At 38.6% G+C, this 21,200-nt stretch overlaps 1 protein-coding gene across 2 annotated transcripts in view; it reads right to left on the reverse strand.

Moving 5' to 3' along the window:
- Positions 1-735: 735 nt before the first annotated feature.
- Positions 736-21,200, reverse strand: part of LOC122552757 (N-acylethanolamine-hydrolyzing acid amidase-like) — a 29,774-nt gene continuing 9,309 nt past the window's right edge. For both annotated transcript variants that reach the window (XM_043695690.1, XM_043695684.1), the window contains exons 3-11: positions 20,086-20,212; positions 17,608-17,698; positions 11,479-11,555; positions 9,304-9,476; positions 5,813-5,875; positions 5,628-5,694; positions 4,179-4,207; positions 1,259-1,349; positions 736-1,167 (exon numbers count right to left, since the gene is read on the reverse strand). In XM_043695690.1, coding sequence (XP_043551625.1) covers positions 1,280-1,349; positions 4,179-4,207; positions 5,628-5,694; positions 5,813-5,875; positions 9,304-9,476; positions 11,479-11,555; positions 17,608-17,698; positions 20,086-20,212 — 697 coding nt within the window. In that variant the 3' untranslated portion in view covers positions 736-1,167; positions 1,259-1,279. The remainder of the gene's footprint in view (positions 1,168-1,258; positions 1,350-4,178; positions 4,208-5,627; positions 5,695-5,812; positions 5,876-9,303; positions 9,477-11,478; positions 11,556-17,607; positions 17,699-20,085; positions 20,213-21,200) is intronic.

The following is a 21,200-nucleotide window of genomic DNA, read 5'->3' on the forward strand; positions in this document are numbered from 1 at the left end:
TAAAACACCTCAAAATATCCTATTTTGTTCAAATAGTGGAAAAAGTATAACATAATGAAAATACTCAAAAAGCTTATAATTTTGCAAATAAAAGAATGGCATTCGATAATGAGGACAGAATTAAGTCTAAACAATCTAATACAATGGCTTTATTGAAAACAAAATGCTAAAAGGTTCTATGTAAGGCAGAGACAGCTGTCTTTGAAATAAAAGTTACTTCACCTGACTGAACAATTGATGATAATCCCTCAGTGTATTGCTTTTATAATAATGTGGATGTATTTAAATACAGAACAGGGTATTTTATAATTTTATTGCAAGATTTGTATGATCGATATCCAGCAGACAAAAAGCTCAAGATTCTGCAAGCTATGCCACAACTCAAAAGGAATTTCATCACCAGAACATCAATGCAGCTTGAGGCCAAGAGGGGGGGTAGGATGGGGAGAGAAGTTTAAAAAGCACAACTTTGGTGCCATCTAGAGGTTGTAATGCTTTGCTGCCTAACCACTTCACCATAAACTTTGGAAATAGTTTTAGAACAATTGTTCTTCTGTCAATCATTTTAGATAATATCTATTTTCTTTAAAAATGTAACTTAGATTTTAATTGCTATGATGTGACTAAAACCTTAATGTGTTTTATAAACAACAACTGCATTGATAGATATAAGGCATGAAAGTTGTCACTTCTGTAACTTTGGACATCTTGTAGGAGTGACACAGAAACACAACATTCTCTCGACATTCAGATTTATTAAACATTATTTACACAAATCCTATCTTTTCCAGCTGATTATTGATGCTGTATTAATTGCCATCAGATGGCTTCAGAATTCAATTTCCAATCTTCTGTTAGTTATGAATTAAAACAAAACTGATCAAGATGCTTTTCCACATTTTACTCAAATCAAAATCAAAAATAGAAATCTTTTAGATCATACCAGGAATTTAATTTGAAATCTACAAGTTGATTTGTAAAGTTTCCAAACTGAAAGCTTTGGAAAATGTGCAGTAGAAATCAGAGAAAACACAGCCACGATCTATGCTTGAGGTTTGGAAAGGGGCATCATAATAAGTAGGAAGACTGACAAGAAACACCCAACAATCCTCAATTGCTTTATCTTCTAATTCAACAGTGCACATGTTTCAAGTGTCAATCTTTGGCCTATGAATAACAACAAAGATTAAAATACACAAATACAAAACACACAAATTTTGAGGAATCTCCAACGTAGTTGGATCTGAACTTTACTTACCAATTTCCAATGTATTCTGTTTTAAGTCCGAACTAATGTCCTGTAGTAATACGGCTGAGCCGCACACATTAATGTTGTATAGACAGTGGATCTAAGATTTAAATATGATTTTAGAAAATATCACCAAGTGATTTAAACATTTTTGCACATATTTAATACTACAATAGCATCCAATTTGCAGACACACAAATAATCCAGTTGAATAATTTTTAACTTTTGTGAAGGCTATTGCACAAGAGATGATTGCAACTAATGTACAACAGTTAATACAATATTGAAAATTTTATTGGTGGCAGCTTTAGAGAAATTGTTTGATGGTACATGCACGTTGGAAATTTCCTGTCGCTTAAAGACAATACAAGTGATCTCTGCAATAAAATGTCAGCATGTAAGGGAAAACTAATGGAACTGGCAGAAGAAATATCACTTTCATCAAGACTTGATTGCACTGGAGAGGGTGTAAAGCAAGTCCACCAGGATGATGCCTGCGATGAAAAGTCTCAGTTATGAGGACAGACCGGATAGGCTGGGTTGTTCTCCTTGGAGCAGAGGAAGCTGAGTGGGGTCTGGTTGAGGTATACAAAATTATGAGAGGCACAGACAGAACTGATTGTAAGAATCTTTTCCAGATGGTAGACATGTCTAAGACCAGGCATAAGTTTAAGATGAGAAGCAAGTGACTAGAGGAGATATGAGAAAGAAATGTTTCACCCAAGGCTGGTAGAACTATCGAACAGGCTGCTTGAGAAGCAGGTACTCCTGCAACAAGTAAGAAGCATCTTAAGAGTACTTAAAATACCAGGGCATAGCAGGCTCTGGATCAAGTGCAGGTAAATGGGATTAGTGTAGGTTGGTATTTATTGGTCAGTATAGACACGGCCAAAGGGACTGTTTGTATGCTGTATCTAAGTAGGGGAAATACTCTGTGTGAGTCAGTCAGAATGTAATAGACAATATTTATACTTATGGAGGTTATTTTCTGTTAAGTCATTAAAGTGAATTAAAAATAGACTGCAGGGTTCAGATTCTACCACCCCAGAATGTGTTGACAGCAGAAAAACTTTACACCTTGCACAACTAGCTGGTGTTTGTAGCTCAAAATCTAAAGCAGGACATAACATACAACCAAAGATTTTAGGTTTGAAGGTTCTTTGGGGCCTTTTACAACACAGAATTACACGAGGAGCAGGACTTCTGCCTGCTGATCATCATTGACCCTGCTGGAGTTCATTGACTTTTATATAAATCCTATGCAAAACACCAATAAAGGCCAAAAAAGAAATACAACAAAAGGTCTCCAGCTTCTTAAAATGGCAGCAAAGGATAAGTGCTATTACTGAGTTATCTCCAAGGTATGACTTGATCTCCATGACATTCAGATGATATGTAGTCAGAAGCTGAGGTCAACTGGAGCAAAACTGAATAATATTCAGTCCTCACTTTCAGTTTGTGCATTCTGTCCTTAGAAATTAATAATGGAAATATAAAACTGTGTGTGCACATTTATAATTGACACTGGCAATGTAAAATGACCAAACTCTTCCACTCTTTGAGAGAAAGTGAGGGCTGCAGATGCTGGAGATCAGAGCTGAAAATGTGTTGCTGGAAAAGCGCAGCAGGGGTCAGGCAGCATCCAAGGAACAGGAGAATCGACGTTTAGGGCATAAGCCTTTCTTCAGGAATTCAGGATTCGTGAAGAAGGGCTTATGCCCGAAACATCGATTCTCCTGTTCCTTGGATGCTGCCTGACCTGCTGCACTTTTCCAGCAACACATTTTCAAACTCTTCCACTCTCCTACCAGGTGCAATATTGTTGTAGCTTCATGGAGGGGGGTGCTAGTATCGTGGGACAAGTCAAAATTGAAGCTTCTAGAACTGTACAAATGTGGCTACATGAGTGTACAGTAAACACTGACAGAAAACATACTTAGAAGCAACATGTTACGGCATGTTACAGAATATGGTCACTCTGTTGCCTCTTTTTCTTTCTCTTTTGTCTCATATATTGCACTCCCTTATCTTCTTTTTACTTTTGGCTTTCTGTTCTGTTTTGTTTATCTCTTCCTTGCAAATCAGAACATAGCAGGAGGTGATAATGCTTGTTGTGGCAGCAAAAAGAACCAGCAAGAGTTGTCACTTGCACTGGGTTCAGATGATTACAATTCACATTTTGCTCTTCAAAACTATCACCACAACATGTACAGACATGTGGTGTTTCAGTTTGTTTAATGGAAAACTACATTGAAAAACAACCTGCAGATTGCGTTTGAAGGAGATACACTATCCTGGGTTGAAGTTTGGTTAACACACTGACACCAGACAGTAGGAATAAACATGTAATTCTCACGTTGGCAGGCTATAACCAGTCAGGTATTTTAAGGGTCAGTGCTAACTCTCAGTTGTTCAGAATCCATATCAAATGATTTGAATATGAGGGCCAATTGTAATATTTTCAAGTTTGGAGATGATTGAAAAATTTGTGGAAATATAAATTGTGAAGGGCTTCAAGCTGATTTAAAACCATTATGAATGGATAAAAACTTGCAGATGAAGTGTAATACAAATTCATTTGTGTGTATCCACTTTGGTAAGAGGAACGAAAAGGGAGATTATGTCTTAAATCGTGAGAGATTGAAAAGTGGGTCTTAGATATCTTTATTCATACCACAGTGCGAATGGAGTTAGCAAATCAGAAGGCAAATAGGATGTTAGTCTCTGTTGGAAGAGGGCCCAAGTACAGGATCGAATAATTATTGTTTCAGTTTGTGGTATATTTTCAATTGACCTGTTCAGGGATGTTATGACACAAATTTATAATTTGCGTTTTTGTCATGCTATTCTAAATGCAATTCAGTACTTTGGCAAGTGTCCCCTTTAATTTTTATTAAATAAAATTTGTATATGTCTGAGCAATACTTACTTATTCAATACTGGTTTAACAGTAAGAATCTGAAACATAAAGAATATACTATAAGAATACCTGTTTATTCAAGAAAAACAAAGTACCACAGATGCCAAACACTTGAAACAAAGCTAGACAGTAGGCTAGTCAGTATTCATGGACAACACTTCTCAATACTGATATCTCAAATTAAAACAAAGAAGGTGGTAATATATCTTAAAACCATCCAGCAACAGGGATGGATAAATTATGTGACTTATAAACAATAATAACTATGAATAAGATGATGTAGCAAATGATTCACATCAAGTAACAGACCGGCTTATTAGATATCAAAGAAATAAAGATGTACATATCACTAAGGAAATGATGGAATTTGGCTGTGAAATTAAAACTGCTGTAAAGAATATGGCAAAAGCCTGAAATTATTAAAGACAGTGCTCAGACTAGGTCTTCTGGTAACTAGGGGGAAAGTGAAACTTTTTTCTTGAAGCTTGTAATGAGCTTTGTTGGAACAGTATATGAGATAGACTGAGGGCAGCATGGGGATGGGGGTGGTATCGGAATTCATGGCAAACTGAGCTTTCCAACACTTGTTCTTTCAACTCACTGAATAATTTTCTGCTTGCACTTTTCTCAAAGCCCTTCACAGTTTTCCGCAACACAGCCATGATTATTTCACTTTCTGCACTTTCCAGAACATCTTCGAAGTCCTGACTATAACACTTAGTGCCTACTAATTACAAGAACTTCCTCCTGAGCTCTAACAGCACCAGCCCATCCAACTGCTCTTGACTCATTGTTGACTCCCTTTCATAGGATGTACATAGTTCAGCTGCCTTTCTAGAAGCACAGCAAACACTTTTAATGTGGAGTCTGTCTCATAGTTTCACTCCCATCCTATAATCTTTCAAGTCCTCTTTGTGACCCCAAATTGTCCTCATTAATCTATTGAAAACTTTGAAATGAGCCCCTGCCCTCTTGTTAGGCAGAATTGAAACTTACAACTTAGCATCTCTTAGAACTACCTGTTCCAGAAATGTTACCAGCTATGAATTGATGGATTGCATGGCACAAAAAATGGATATGATTAGAGGATTTCATCACATCATTAACATTCCTGAAACTACCAGCCTCTACATGCCAACAATTAGTTTAAAAGTTATATCAATCTCAGCTCCAAGGTTTGCCATGAATATTGACCACTTAAGTAAAGCATCAGAGAGCATTTGGAACAGTTGGTGAGTGTGTAGATAATATTTTTCATAGAGAAGGAAAAGGTATAAGAATTGCTAAGAAAATTACACAGATATGAGAGTCATTTGTAGCCCAAGAATTATCCTTGTCCATTTTCTGTTTTTATTTTCCTCTAACTGATGTTTACAAGTTATCTTTAACAATAATTCCAGATATGAACTTTGCCAATAAATAAATTAAATAGCAGAATTAGCTTCCATTGGTGCTCACCTTTAACAATGCTTGTAAATTGATGTTATTTTGACCTGTAGTATTGAGAGCATGCACAGCTGGTGTTCTTAAAAACAGAAATTAATGTTAAGAAAGAACTAAAACAATATGTAAAACAGAATTGCGAATTTACTTTTTGTTATGTGCAAGTAATTATGCAGATTTAAAGGCCATAAAGGATTTACCTTCGGTCATCGAATGGTGGAGGATTTTTCCAATGATCATAATTTGTTTCCACTCTGTACCACCTAAGGAAATGATAAACAAAACTCACCACAATAATGACAACCACCCGATGAAGGAGCGACGCTCCAAAAGCTAGTGTGCTTCCAATTAAACCTGTTGGACTGTAACCTGGTGTTGTGTGATTTTTAACTTTGTACACCCCAGTCCAACACCAGCGTCTCCGAATCATCACCACAATAATGTGCACCCAAGATAAAAGTGAATGAAAACATAAGCAGCACACTAGCCTAGAAACAGAACATGCTCACAGAATTATTGAAATAATAGTGTCCAAATGCTCAATGTAAAATTCTGACTCAGCCAGAACAATTAAACATATAATACAAAAGCAAAACACTGGATGCTGGAAACCCAAAAGTGCTGGTGAAATGTAAAAGGTCTAGAAGTGTCTAGAGTGAGACAATTAATTAAGTTTGATATTTAAATACAAACTAAGAATTTAGAATAGAGAAAGGTAGCCATGTGCACTTTCTTGAAGCATGTAGAGAAATACTGCCAATACCTTAGGCATGGTGGTATGTGAAGGCAATTCTGTGGGAACCAGGCTAAGAATGTATGCAGGAGAAAGTGAGGTCTGCAGATGCTGGAGATCAAAGCTGAAACTTTATTGCTGGAACAGCACAGCAGGTCAGGCAGCATCCAGGGAACAAGAGATTCGACGTTTCGGGCACAGGCCCTTCTTCAGGAATGAGCAGAGAGTGTTCAGCAGGAGAAGATAAAAGGTAGGGAGGAGGGACTGGGAGGAGGGGCGTTGGAAATGTGATAGGTGGAAAGAGGTCAAGGTGAGGGTGATAGGTCGGAGGAGACTAACTATCCGTGATCCCAGTCTGGTTCACTGTGATCCTGACCTAATTAAATGTGATCCCAGTCTGCTTTACCGTGATCCTGACCTAACTATCCGTGATCCCAGTCTGGTTCACTGTGATCCTGACCTAATTAAATGTGATCCCAGTCTGCTTCACCGTGATCCTGACCTAACTATAGATGATGTGGGTGGAGGTGCAGGTGAATCTGTGGCGGATATGGAAGTTTCCTTTGGGGCCTTGGAGAGAAGTGAGGGGGGAGGTGTGGGCGCAAGTGTTGCACCTCCTGCGGTTGCAAGGAAAGGTGCCGGGAGTGGAGGTTGGGTCGGTGGGGGGTGTGGTAAGAACGTATGCAGTCAAACAGAATAATTTTCACAAGGATGAATAGCATACTTAAGATAATTGTGCCATTTAGAGAGGATGTAACACCACAGTGACAACAATGCATCACGCCTTAATAAGAACATGAAAAGGTATATCTGTAGTGTAGTCTTTTTTATTGATAAAGATATGTTTGCAAGGCTAAGAAAATCAATTACAAGTAAAACAATGTAGCAAAATATAATAGTTATGACAATAAATTATCCAGCCAAATGTGAGGATTTGGGGATGGAATTCTACGGACATTTTACGAAGTGAGTTTTCAAGAAATGCTTGAACAAAATTCGTGGTAACTGTGCCCAAGACTCAAAGCATCTGTGAGAAAAAAACTGAGTAATGTTTTGAGCTTGGCTCTTAGAATTGAAAAGAGATGGAAATGTAGTGGGTTTTATACCCTTGAAAGAAATGGCGAACAGCAAGTGGAATAGAAGGAAGGGCCAGGAGATGCTAGATGGTGAGGGATATTAGAGATCCAAGTGTCACAGAACTAAAGGCAAAGCAAGTGTAATAGTTGTAGACACGAGACAAAGCATAGACCTATAGCTGATGTTAATAGTAGAAAGCAATAGCAGAATGAAGGTCAGCCCTGATTGAAAACAAAAGCATGAAAACAGGAAGGCAGAATTCATAGTCTGAAATTGTTAAGCTCAATGTTGAGTCCAGAATGCTAAAACAAAAAATCTTTGGTAAAGTCTTATTTCTCATATTAATAGTTTTCAAAATCTATCAGATTGACTACCCGATTGAAATCTGTTAACAATTTTTTTACGCACTTAATTTTGATACCACAATAAAATCATTTTGTCAATCAATTTATATATTTCCAAAATTCGCTAATCTCTGGGGCAGTTCCAGCAGATTGGAAAACAGCAAATGTGACGCCACTGTTTAAAAAGGGTGGTGGACAGAAGATGGGGAATTATAGACTGGTTAGCTTAACCTCTGTAGTGGGGAAGACGCTTGAGAATATTATCAAGGAAGAAATAGCAAGGCATCTCGATAGAAACTCCCCTGTAGGCAGACATAGCTTGAAGGGCAGGTCATGCTTAACTAATCTTTTGGAAATTTACGAAGACATTACAAGCAAGGTGGACAACGGGGACCTAGTGGATGTGGTGTACCTAGATTTCCAAAAGGCCTTCGATAAGATGCCGCACAAGAGGCTGCTACATAAGATAAGGATGCATGGTGTTATGGGTAAAGTATTAGCATGTACAGAGGATCGGTTGAGTAACAGGAAGCCAAGAGTGGGGATAAATGAATGCTATTCTGGCTGGCAATCAGTAACTAGTGGTGTGCCTCAGGGGTCAGTGTCGGGGCCAAAATTATTCACAATTTATATAGATAATTTGGAGTTGGGGACCATTTGTAGTGTGTCAAGATTTGTAGATGATACTAAGATGAGTGGCAGAGCAAAGTGTGCTGAGGATTTTTGCAGAGGAACATAAATACTCTAAGTGAGTGGGCAAAGGTCTGGCAGTTGGAATACAATATTAATAAATGTGAAGTCATTATTTTGGTTGGAGTAACAGTAAAAAAGATTATTACTTGAATGGTAAAAAGTTGCAGCATGCTGCTATGCAGAGGGACCTGAGAAAGGGTACACTGGCACTAGAGGGGGTGCAGAGGAGGTTCACTAGGTTGACTCCGGATTTGAGGGGGTTGGCTTATGAGGAGAGACTTAATAGACTGGGATTATATTCACTGGAATTCAGAAGAATGAGGGGGCATCATACAGAAATATATAAAATTATGAAGGGAGTAGATAGAAGTAGAGAGGATGTTTCCACTGGAGGTGAGACTAGGACAAGAGGGCATAGCCTCAAGATTGGAGGAAGCAGATTTAGGACTGAATTGAGAAGGAATTTCTTCACCCAGAGAGTTGTAAATCTATGGAATTCCTTGCCCAGTGAAGTAGTTGACGCTACTTCAGTAAATGTTTTTAAAGCTAAGGTTTTTTTTGAACAATAAAGGAATTAAGTAATACAGTGAGAGCGCGGGTAAGTGGATCTGATTGCACAAAAACATCAGCCCTGATCTTATTGAATGGTGGAGCAGGCTTGACGGGCCCGACGGCCTATTCCTGCTCCTAGTCCTTATGTTCTAATTAAAACAAGATAGGCCATCTCTAGCATTTATTTATTGGAATTTATGGATCAAAGTAATTCATTTTGCTAGTGCTGTTTTTCCACTGTTAATTAAATATCTTTACATAAAAATGTATTATGTGCATATTTGCTACTCACTGTCCATTCATCGGAATCAAAGGCCAGATATCAACAGGCCCACTAAGATTTCTTGTTATAATCACACCTTCAGTTGGTCGAACTCCACCTAAAATGTAGTATACATCAGCAGTGATTGGGGAATAGGCCAACTTCTTCAAAGCTGCTTGGAAATCCCCAGCTTCTAGGAGCGTCTGTAGAGAAAAGAAACATTGCTTCTCTTTATTACATCAAAGTTTTGCAATTTCCCTTTATTGCCAACTTATTAAGACTTTCTATCAGACCTTCGAATTGTTAATCAGCTAGACCTTTAAATTATTAATAACAGAAGCTTAAGCACTTGACAACTTGGTTTCAATAAACATTGAGCCAATGATAAGAAATGGCAGAAAACATAGCTTATAATACTTCATAAAACTATCAATCAAGGTCTACTCTTATAGGATGACCCTTATATAAGGGTCTGGGCTCTCAGATAAGCACGCAGACCCATAAATGGATAACCATGTTGACGTAGCTGGAGTAAACTGTGGTTTTTGCTTGGTTGGTAACAATAGAATCTTCTAATAAGTTAGTTATTTCTTTGGTCTCTTTTATCATTGTCTCAAGGTAAGGAGAGTGAAGAGATGAAAACAATGGCTATTGACACTTATGGTCTAATCGATTGATTGACATTTTTATAGGTTTGTGAATGAGTGTTTTTAAGCACTTTCACACATGCAATTGCTACTAAAGCGTTCATTGTTTCTGAAAGAGCGTATCGTGGTTGATAGTCATGTTGGCCTGGTTAGTATCAGAAGACACTGTGCATGGATGAGGTGGTATTGAATTGGCAGGGGGGTAGGGAGGTGACATGAGAATTATTTATTTTATTCTTTATTCTAGTTCTTTTATTTTATTCATTCAGAGGATGTAAGCATTTTTGCCCATTCCAAATAGTCCTGGAGAAAGTGGTGGTGAGTTGCCTTCTTGAAATGTTGCAGTCCATTCGGTGTAAGCAGACCCAACATTTTGTTAGGAAGGTAGTTCCAGGATTTTCCAGAGGCAATGAAGGAATGGCAATATAATTCCAAGTCAGGATGGTGAGTGACTTAGAGGAGAACTTAGAGTGGCGTTCCCATGCAAGTGCTGCCACTGTCCCTCTAGATGGTGATGATGGGTTTGGGGGCATGTGGTGATGCAGTGTGAAGGCTAGAGGGTCTAATCTGTTTCGGGAACTGAAGTGGGGCTTTTAACCAGCCTGCCTCAGCAGTCAGCCATCCCCAAGCTGAATATCGGATGATAGGCACCACTCCATCCCTTTCCCGAAACGTCGATTTTCCTGCTCCTCAGATGCTGCCTGACCTGCTGTGCTTTTCCAGCACCACTCTAATCTAGACTCTGGTTTCCAGCATCTGCAGTCCTTGTTTTTAACCACTCCATCCCTCCCCAACTTCCCCAGACTGAAATACTGGGTAAAGACATACTTTTAGACAAAGGCAGAACTGCCGAGTCAGGAAATTTCTCGACTTAAGCTACCCACATTGGTAGCAGAAATCTGGCTCTTCACTGCAGTTCTAAGGTTATATAGTGCAGTAGTGAGGGAGTTCTGAGCTGTTGGGAGATGCTGTCTTTCAGATAATATATTAAATACAAGTTCTGACTGTTTTTTCATTTGGATGTCAACAGTCCCATGTTACTATTTGTAAAGAGCAGGGGAATTCACTTGGTAAATTCCTTTAAGCAACATCTAAACAGCTTATCAGATTGTTAGCATTAATACTAAGGGAGGTGATGACCTAGTGGTATTATCTGTAAATTGTTAATCCAGAGACCCAGGTAATAATCTGTAGACCTAGGTTTAAATCCCACATGGTGGAATTTAAACTCAATTTTTTTTAAGAACTCTGGAATTAAGAATGGAATGATAACTATGAAACTATTGCTGTTTACTGCAGAAAAGCCCATCTGGTTCACTAATGTCCTTTCGCAAAGGAAATCTGTTATTTTTGTCATCATAGATGTGATTCCACACTCACAGTAATGTGGTCAACTCTTAACTGCTCTCTGACAATCAGACACAGGTAATAAATACTGGCTTAGCCAATGACACCTACATCCCATGAATCAGTTTAAAAACAAAAGTTCATGTGCCCATATTATGCATACATTGGCTAATAAATAAAACAAAAGCAATAAAAAGAGGGAATCACTTACATCTCTAATCAGCCAGCTCGGAGGAGGGCTTCTTTTGAAAAGAGCAGCAATGACAGTTCTCCACCAATCTCTGTTAACTTTAATTTAAAAAAATTATTGACACATGGCTCTGTATTCTTTATAACGACATGTTGCTTGAACCATAAAATGAGTACAAACAGACTAATGCATGCTGAAGTGCAGGCAAGTCGCAAGAGACTTATATCAGTCCTCTCTGGTATTAAACAATTTGTTATGTGCTTCTGTAAACAGTTAACTATTGTAACATAATTCATGCACAGTAGGCATCTAACCAGAATGAAAGAAGTATGAACCTGGGTAGTGATTTGACACAGAATTCAACTTTGGGACTGCTTTCCTTCCACTATGAATTTAGTTTTCATAAATGTAAGATTGTATGTTTTAGTTAAAAATGGAACGATTGGATGATATGCAAAACCAGCACAATTTTGGGTTATAGGTTCACAGGATATCAAAAGTAAGTCCACAAATAACATTTATAAAATCTAATGTAATTCCTGTTAATCTAGTCACATCCATAGAGGATGGAGAATTTTTACATTCCCTGCTAGAAATTAACACAGTACAGGACGTTCTGTTATAACATGCATTTCATCTACTCAAATTCACTGTAATGCAATTGGCGAATTGGGGACGCTATTTCTAAAGCATGAACTTTTAAAATATGTGTTGGCTGTACTGCGATTACAGAGCCAACACTTCAAACGCTGTTTCTAAAGTATGTTTTTTCTGTAACGTGGAGTTACACAAGAATGTAACCATCACATTGTGGAAGAACTGACTGGGTAGTGTAAAAATACTCACTAAAGATACTTGAATTTCTTGACATTTCTGACGGTGACACATTTAAAGACAAACTATGATATTAACTGAATTGAGAAGATTTGTTTTTATGAGAACCTGAACTACCAAAGCCAATGTCTTTGATTGCTCTTTCTACCGATACTTTTAGTCCAACAGGTTTATTTGGAATTACTAGCTCTCACAGCACTGCTCTGTGGAGCAGGATCATAAGACACAGAATTTATAGCAAAAGATCACAGTGTCATGCATGCAACTGATAGGATATATTGAACAAACCAGGAAGACTTAACAGCTATCTAGGTGTGCTCAATATATCATTTCAGTTGCATGACACAGTGATCTTTTGCTATATATTCTGTGTCTTATGATCCTGCTCCATAGCTACCTGATGAAGGAGCAGTGCTTCAACAGCTAGTACTTCCAAACAAACCTGTTGGACTATACCTGGTGTTGTGAGATTTATAATTTTGTCCACCCCGGTCCAACAGTTAAATATGGAGTGAAATGAATCCATTGATTTTACACCCACTCCAAAATCTGGTTCCTGGCTAATAAATCCATCTCTTTTCCTGAAAACCATCTGAGACTAAACTAGATTGTTCACAATCTCGGTGTCACCTTTGGCACAGAGGAGAGCTTTTTTTTTAAATTTGGTTGTGGGATGTGGCTGCACGAGGTGGGGGGATGGTGGGCTGCCTTCTTGAAACTTCACTACCAACGGCCATGGCTTCAGTTGTCAGGCCCTCAGTTCTGGAATTCTCTCCGCACACTCTTCTGTATCTATACCTTAATTTCTTTTCTTTCTTTCAGGTACTTCTTCAAATCCAAATCTTTAGTTCAGCTTTCGGTTATCCCACTTAATATCTCCATGTGCCTCAATGTGTTTGCTGTTATGGACAAGGCCAGTCCTCCTCAAAATATTTTAAGAAGGTTGCCTAGACCCTAATGTTTTCTTACTTTAAAAGTAGATGTGAAGTGGGTTTTCCAGGTGTGATGCAACTGGTCAAATCAGTCTGCTTTAAGCAAAACAGAATTTGTTTATACTACAGTGGATGGATACTATGGTTGGGACACGAACAGAAGAAAATGAAATTTAGAATAAATTAACAGAATCAATACAGCAACTTAACTAATTAACTGTTTCAACATAGTAACATCTCATAAACACACCCCTTGGCAAAAAGGTAAATTCAAACATAGATTCATACAGGCAGGAGGGAACAACATCCAGAGAGATTTCAGAGAAAGTCAGTTAGGACTCATTTACTGAAGCTTAAAACCCTTCTGCACTCAAATATCTTGTGACTGCCACAGCTAAAAAAACTAAAAAAAACTGGCCACTTCCTTCCATTGTTAAACTGTTTTTAAAAACACCTAAAGGCACTTACATTATTGATTCAGGCTAGATCCCTAACCACTTCAGCACCTCTGCCTGTACATTCCTCTCTTCAAAAAAAACCCAGGTCAAAATAACCTTTTTTAGGCTGTTGGTAAAGTTCCAGTTGGCATGCTCTATATTGTTAAACCACTTGGGTACGGACAGATAAACAGATTCCCTTTCTTTATTCTCTAGTTGCCTTGTTTAGTACAACAAGGTTTGTTCTCCTTCTGCACAAAAACACTTCTTTGAGTAGATTCAGAGTCTCTTGCTTTTGATGTCCCTAACTTATTTGGAATGGGGTATAATTGAATGAGGTCCTGGTGGTGAAAGATCCCAGTCATTGGAGTACCTGTGGCAGTGTGCCCTGACCACAGTTTTAGAGTCTAGTGCCCCTTCTGATTGTGGGTGATACACTGAAGACCTCAGATGGGTCATGTCCATGTCACCCATGACTCCAGAATATTCTGGCATGAAGTCAGAGTCCTAACCTGACTGGATCTCAGTGGGCAGATGATACCAGGTGAATAACTCGGTCAATTCTCCCACCAACCGTTTTGCAGATACAGTTCTTAGGGCAACAGTTGCTGGGAACAGCTAACCACATCTACAGGATATATTGGTAGCCACTCTTTTCTTTCAGGCAAGGGCTCCATTCAGGAGAAAGTGAGGACTACAGATGCTGGAGATCAGAGTCAAAAGGTGTGGCAGGGAAAAGCACAACCAGTCAGGCAGCATCTGAGGAGCAGGACAGTCGATGAAGAGCTTATGCTCAAACTTTGACTCTCCTGCTCCTTGGATGCTGCCTGACTGGCTGTGCTTTTCCAGGCACAACTTTTTGACTAAGGGTCAACTAACTGCTTCTTGAATGGTTTCCGCAAAAGCAGATGCAGGAATCAGAGGTGCAGGTGTTATTGTAGATTACGGCAAGCTGTCCTACAGACCCTTACTATATCCCTGAGGAGCTGCAGCCAGTAAAAGGCTGGCTGGCTGGGGTATGGGTTTTGTGAATAACGACATGCCCAGCCATTGGAATCTTGTCAGCTAGCCACAATATTTCCTATGGTACATCTGCAGCACCACTACCTGGTGGATCACTGGCCAATCGTCATTTGCAGGTTGACGAGTGAGCTCTCCATTTTCTCATTAGCATCTCACTTTTAATGTTGTGGTATTCAGAGATTGTTTCATCCTTGATTCAGGGTGAGCAAAGTAAGCTAGTTTTTTTTGACAGTGAATCAGGTTATTGGGTTACTGCCAATGAGGTTCTAGTTATTACCCCTTTGGACTCTTCTAGACTTGCCAAAAGGATTTGAGAAAACCAGATTGGAGGGCCTTCTGATGCAGAGGCACCTCAGCTTTTACTGGCTGAGTTTGAGTGACCACACAGCATGTGACTACACAGTCAGGGAAACTTGCATGTGTTTTCTTTTGCAGCTATTCAGTCTCCCTAACCTCAGCAAACTTCTCGGAGATCACTAGGGATGCTATTACTGTTTATCCCACTAGATTATTGCTGAGGAGATGGATTGATCCTGTCCACAGGTCCACAGGAGTGGGTGCCGTGATCATTAGTCAGGACATTATATTGCACTCCAAGTGCACCTGGTGAAGGGAAATGGGCATGCATCCTCCTGCAATCCCTTTTACCAACACCTTGGCATTTACTGCACTCTCTCGTGGGTAGCCTTTCCCCAGCAGTAGAGTTTGGCTGGGCCTAGTTTCCCTCAGTACCACTACAGGCTTGCCCGCTTTATCATAGGGATTTGTGGCCACACTTCTGTTGGATAAAAATGTGCGCTTCATTATTAATTTTGCTTGCACTTTGTCGATAATAAACTCACTCTTTTATTAACTCACAGACTACTTTGAATTGGCTACTTTGAAATTAGGAATTAATTTGTTTTGGAAGAACGCGGGTGGCTCAGTAACTAACACTGCTGCCTCACAGTGCCAGGGACCAGGGTTCAATTCCAGCCTTGGGCGACTATCTGTATGGAGTTTGCACATTCTCCCTGTGTCTGCGTGGGTTTCCTCCCAGCATTCAAAGGTTAGGTTAGGTGAATTGGTCATTCTAAATTGCCCATAGTGTTCAGGTATGTGTAGGTTAAGTGCATTAGCCAGGTGTAAATAGGGTAGGGGAATGGGTCTGTGTGGGTGACTCTCTGGAGGATCAGTGTAGATTTGTTGGGCTAAAGGGCCTGTTCCACACTGTAGGGATTCTATGATACTACGAAGACACCCAAAAGCAAGGGTTCCTTTTTAAATTCACTTTGTTTCAAATAACCAGAGTGAATAAAGAAGTTCATCCTTCCTCACCTGGGAGCCTGACAATTTTGAGTATTCCATCTGTAACATAACAACTTGGGGAATCTCACCAAAGATCTCCTTGTAACAGATTGGGGGTTTGTGCTGAGAAGCAAAAGGATGGGAGTGGCAAAATTTTCAGTTAAACCAATTTTGCAAAAAAGACTGAAGGAGACAAATCTAGGTGAGGCAGCGTTTGGAGAGAAAACACAGTTAATGCTTCAAGTCCTGTAAACCTTCTTCCCATAACCCTGGTTGTACAGAAGGTTCTTCCTGTATATCTACTTGTGAAGATGATTTATAGGACTCTAAACATTAACTCTGCTTTCTGACTGCAGATGATACTGAGTTTCTCCAGTTATTTCAGTTTCTGTTTGTCTCAGATCTCCAGTCTTTGTTTTATTACACAAAGAAGTAGAAGCTTCCTCTATCTGTGTGAACAGCTGGCACAGCAGCTAAACTGGCCTGTCCAACATTTCTCGTTATTACTGCACAGACAGCTTTCACGGCAAGTGCCTCAGATTTATTGCCTCTTTTCTGAGATCAGTGCCACCTGATTACGAGTCTGTGAAAAAAAGCTGTCTTAAGTACATATCAGTTATGAAGCATTACATCAACAAATTACTGGTAGAAATGCAATAAACTTTAAATTGTTTCCTCAACCAGATTCTTCCAGTTAGAACAGGGAGGCAGCTATCCTGATCCAAAATAAATCACTTTGGGCTTGAAGGAATTTGCACGCAACATGTTTCAGCCTTAAAAACACACCCAGTTCATTTTTTCGATGCCCTAAAAATTAGTGAGATTTGAACCAAGGAATAAACATTGCATTGTCTGCATAGTTATTAATTTACATTTTTGGCTATTATATGCAATGCATTCTACTTATTCATTTCCCATCTCATTGGCAAAGTTTACTAGTGACAGCTATACCTTCTTTTCTTATGGTGATACATTATAGCACATATATGTCTTACAATATGGATGAATCACAGATTTGCAAATTAGCCTCTAAGTTACAAGTTTTAATTGGAAAATAAAATGTCTACTCTTTGTGTACCACAGAAATTAATTGATTTACCTGCAAAATTGGTCCTCTTTCAGTGAATCTTAACAATCTTGAGCATTTCACAAATGAAATGGAATGTAAAGTCATTTAAACCACTGAAATATAGCCCTACCTTTTAATAAATAAGGTGGGAGGGTTTTCTTTTAATAGAATGCAGAAATTTACACAATTTCAATGTAAGCATATAAATCAGTCAAAATATTGGCTCAAATTTCCAAGTGTCAGCAAAACATAGGCATTGAGTAGAAACACAAGCCAAAATCTAAGAAGTGCCACAGAAATGATTGTCTTGTGGTTGTGGCTCAAGTATTACCTGCCCAGGTGGTAGGGAAAATGCAGACACGTTTTTAAGTATACAGTATCATGATTACATTTATTCCAGAGTTAACATACATTAGTTCAAACATTACAAAATTTACATTTTTACATATTTATTTTGGATCTGGGAGCGAAGGCAAGTGGCTAAATCAAGCTTTAAATATTATAATTGGTAATACTTCTGAAGAGAAGTATAGATACATTAATTTAGAGATCGCAAGACTCAACATACCTCTTGCATTTCCAGAGATAGTAAATTTATTTGGTCTTTGTCCAGTCCATAAACCTACAAAGCCAATGAATGTTGTTCCTGTGTAGACAATCTGAAAGAAATAATTTAATGAAAATAAACACACATTTTGGATTTCAACAGTAAAAGGAATAGTACTTTGTTGCAGAGTATGTGGTATAGAGGACAGGCTATGGTCTAATGATTTTATTGCTAGACTATTACTCAAGAATTCAGTTAATGTCCTGGACCACAGCAGATGGTGGAATGTGAATACAATAAAGTTTTAAAAAGGAATTGTGAAACCATTACCAATTATCATATGGCTCACTAGAGTCCTACAGGGAAGGAAATCTGCCACCTTCACCTTGTCAGGCCTACATGTGTGGCAGTTGGAATTTAATTTAAATAAATGTGAGGTGTTGCATTTTGGTAAGGCAACCAAGGGCTGTCCTGATACAGTTGATGGTAGGGCCTTGGGGAGCATGACCAAATAAAGAGATCTCGGGGTGCAGGTGTATAGTTTATTAAAATTGGAGTCACAGGTAGACAGACTGATGAAGAAGGTGCTTGATATGTTTGCCTTCATTGATTAGAACATTGATTATAGGAGTTGAGATGTCATGTTGTGGCTGTATAGGACATCGGTGAGGCTACTTTTAGAATGCTGCATACATTTCTGGTTGCCTTTTTATAGGAAGGATGTGATTAAATTTGGGAGGGTGCAGAAAAGATTTACGAGGATAATGTTGGGACTGGAGGGTTTGAGTTATAGGGGGAGGCTGAAAAAGCTGTGCTATGTTTCCAGAGCATTGGATGCTGAGGAATGACTGCATAGAGGTTTATAAAATCATAAGGATAGGGTAAATGGATAGGTAACGGTCTTTTTCCTAGGGGGGGGAAACCCAAAACTAGACAACATAGGTTTAAGGTGAGAGGGGAAAGATTTTAAAAGGACCCGAGGGCAAACTTTTCATACAGGGGGTGGTGCATGCATGGAATAAGCTGCCAGTGGAAGTGGGAGGAGACGGGTACAATTACAATATTTAAAAGGCACCTGGATGGGTATATGAATAGGAAGGGTTTAAGAGGGATATGGGCCAAGGGCCTGCAAATGGGATTAGTTTATGTTGGGATGTCTGGTCAGTTGGACCTGATTCAACAAAGCACCCGAAATAAAGTCCAGCGCAATTAGTCATTTTTAATCTGTTCAAAATTTACACTTAAAAGAAATCTTGAGTACATGTGTACCTCCATTTCAAAGAATAGGTTTTTACTTGTTTCATATGAATGAACAAATTTCTCTAATCTTTGTTAGATCCCAAGTGAAGTAATTTGGTTACAAGTTAGTTTTGGACACAAAACTGCCTTGGGTTTGACAGAAGTTGTCAATAAAACACCATTTAATTTCACACTGATGCATTGAATGTTATCCCAAAATTGGAAATTCAGGGACATTTCTGGGTAATGGCGAGAAGAGTTGTAGTCATAAGCAAGACATGCTGTATATCTAACCTTGAAGAGTTGATTCCCCAGCACTCACTCATACAGCACTGAAACAAAGTGCTGGGGAATCATTCAGCCTATCAAACCTTTGCCAATGTTTCTTTTCTCCACCCCATTCATGTTGAATGCCATTCTCCACATAATTTTCTGGTACCTCTACTTCAGGTAACTAATTCCCTTTTAAAACATGCCAGCAGTATCCATTTCAATCTGCTTCTGGCAAGAAATTCAATGTTTTAAGCAGCTTCATGCAAGAAATCTTTTTTTTTCCTAGCTTCTCCATTAATTTTTTTTTCATTTGTTCATGCAGGTAGACATACATGGAAAAGCCAGAATTTATTGGGCATTTGCAACTGCTCTGAGAAAATGACAGTTCTTTAAATCATGTTTTCTTATTGCCTACCACATAGGATCAAAGGACTTATGTTATTGACCTATTTTTACTTTTCATAAACATGACTGATCTTTAATGTCATTCCCTCAACAAACCTTGACTCCTTTATCTTTCAAAAATCTCTCTCACTCAGCCCTGAATAAACTGAGTGGTCCAGCTTCCACTGCTCTTCAGGGAGGAGAACTCCACAGACAAATGGCTGGCTGCAAGAAAAATTCTCAACATCTCCATCTTAAATTGGAAGGTTTCTTAGATTTAAACTGTATCCTCAAGCTTTTCAGATCCTCTCATGCTTCAATAAGATCACCTGTCATTATTCTAAACTGGCATTAGGGTTGATCTTCATAAACTTGAAAATCTTCTCTGCAACCATCTCAAGTTTAAGAAAAAGCCTTAATTTGTTTTAAGCCTGACCTCTGCATACAAAATGATCTTTTCTGTTGATAAGAATAGAAATTCCCAAAATGTATCTGTAAAGTATATATTAGAACTAGCATAGCAAACTGAGATATTTAAATACATTTTTAAAGCACATTATCTTTTTAAGCATCCATATATCATAATATTAATGCAGTACCCACCTGACCATTCTTGACAAATTGTAGGTCAACTGTGAGCGATCTTAAAGCATCACTGAATGCATAATCCAGATTTCTACCATGGTAAATGTTTCCTTTTGTGTCTTGGACAACAATACTGGTGCAAAAGCTGAGGACAATGATATGAGTTACCCATCAATCCAGAGATCAAACATTTCATTAGTGACATCACAACATTTAGAGTTGTCAGTGTAGCCAAACCCTGACAGCGGCTTAATTTACAAAATGATGAACAAATAATCAAGTGTGGTCATATCATGGGTGGTCAAAAGCTTGTTCAATGAGGTGAGTTGAAGGAGGAGAGGAAACTACAGAGGTAGAATTGTTCAGGCAGAGAGTGGTTCCTAGCTGTTAGTTATGGCAGGGCAAAGCCAGAAGGTAATCCAAGGCTACAGCCAGAGGTACGGAGTCATGTACAGAGTGCATTTTATTTTGGTTGTATATAAGTATCTTCCCATAAGCAGGATACAAAGTCTTTGACTGGTGTGCTAGCTCACATTCCATGTTCCATTGAACTAATGTTCCCTATGAAACAGCAGTACAGAGAACTTCTACTCAACATCTCTGCTTGTGCACATAAGAGGAAATAAAGTCTCTTGGCTGTTGCTGAAAATAAGGTCACTTTCGATGGAAAGTGGATGAACTCTTTTCAGTTAAGTGCAAAACCAAGAATCTCCAAACAGCTACTTTATAGCCAAAGGCAGCGCTACTGGAATGATCCACCTTAACAGCCATGTTTCATCACAGACAAGCTAAAGACCGAATCATACTTTTGTTTTTACTTTTACTTCTTGGAGTCATCTCTCATTTCTAACCTGAATGTACATGTGTCATATTTTATTATCTTTTCTCTTGTTTTAGTAGTGAATAAACTCAAAGATACAGGAGAACACCATGACCTGCAAGTTCCCTCCAAGTCACTTACCATCCTTACTTGGAAATATATTGTTATTTCACATCAATCCCACCTACTTAATTTGGCTGTTTTTAAAACATTAACATATTGAGGCTGGGAAAAGGTACCAACAAGAGAAGTGATCCTTTTTAAACTAACTTTATGACCAAGAGAGTGGTTGAGCATAAAATGGGAGCCAATT

The sequence above is a fragment of the Chiloscyllium plagiosum genome, chromosome 1, assembly GCF_004010195.1.
Source record: "Chiloscyllium plagiosum isolate BGI_BamShark_2017 chromosome 1, ASM401019v2, whole genome shotgun sequence".
NCBI classification, from domain to species: domain Eukaryota; kingdom Metazoa; phylum Chordata; class Chondrichthyes; order Orectolobiformes; family Hemiscylliidae; genus Chiloscyllium; species Chiloscyllium plagiosum.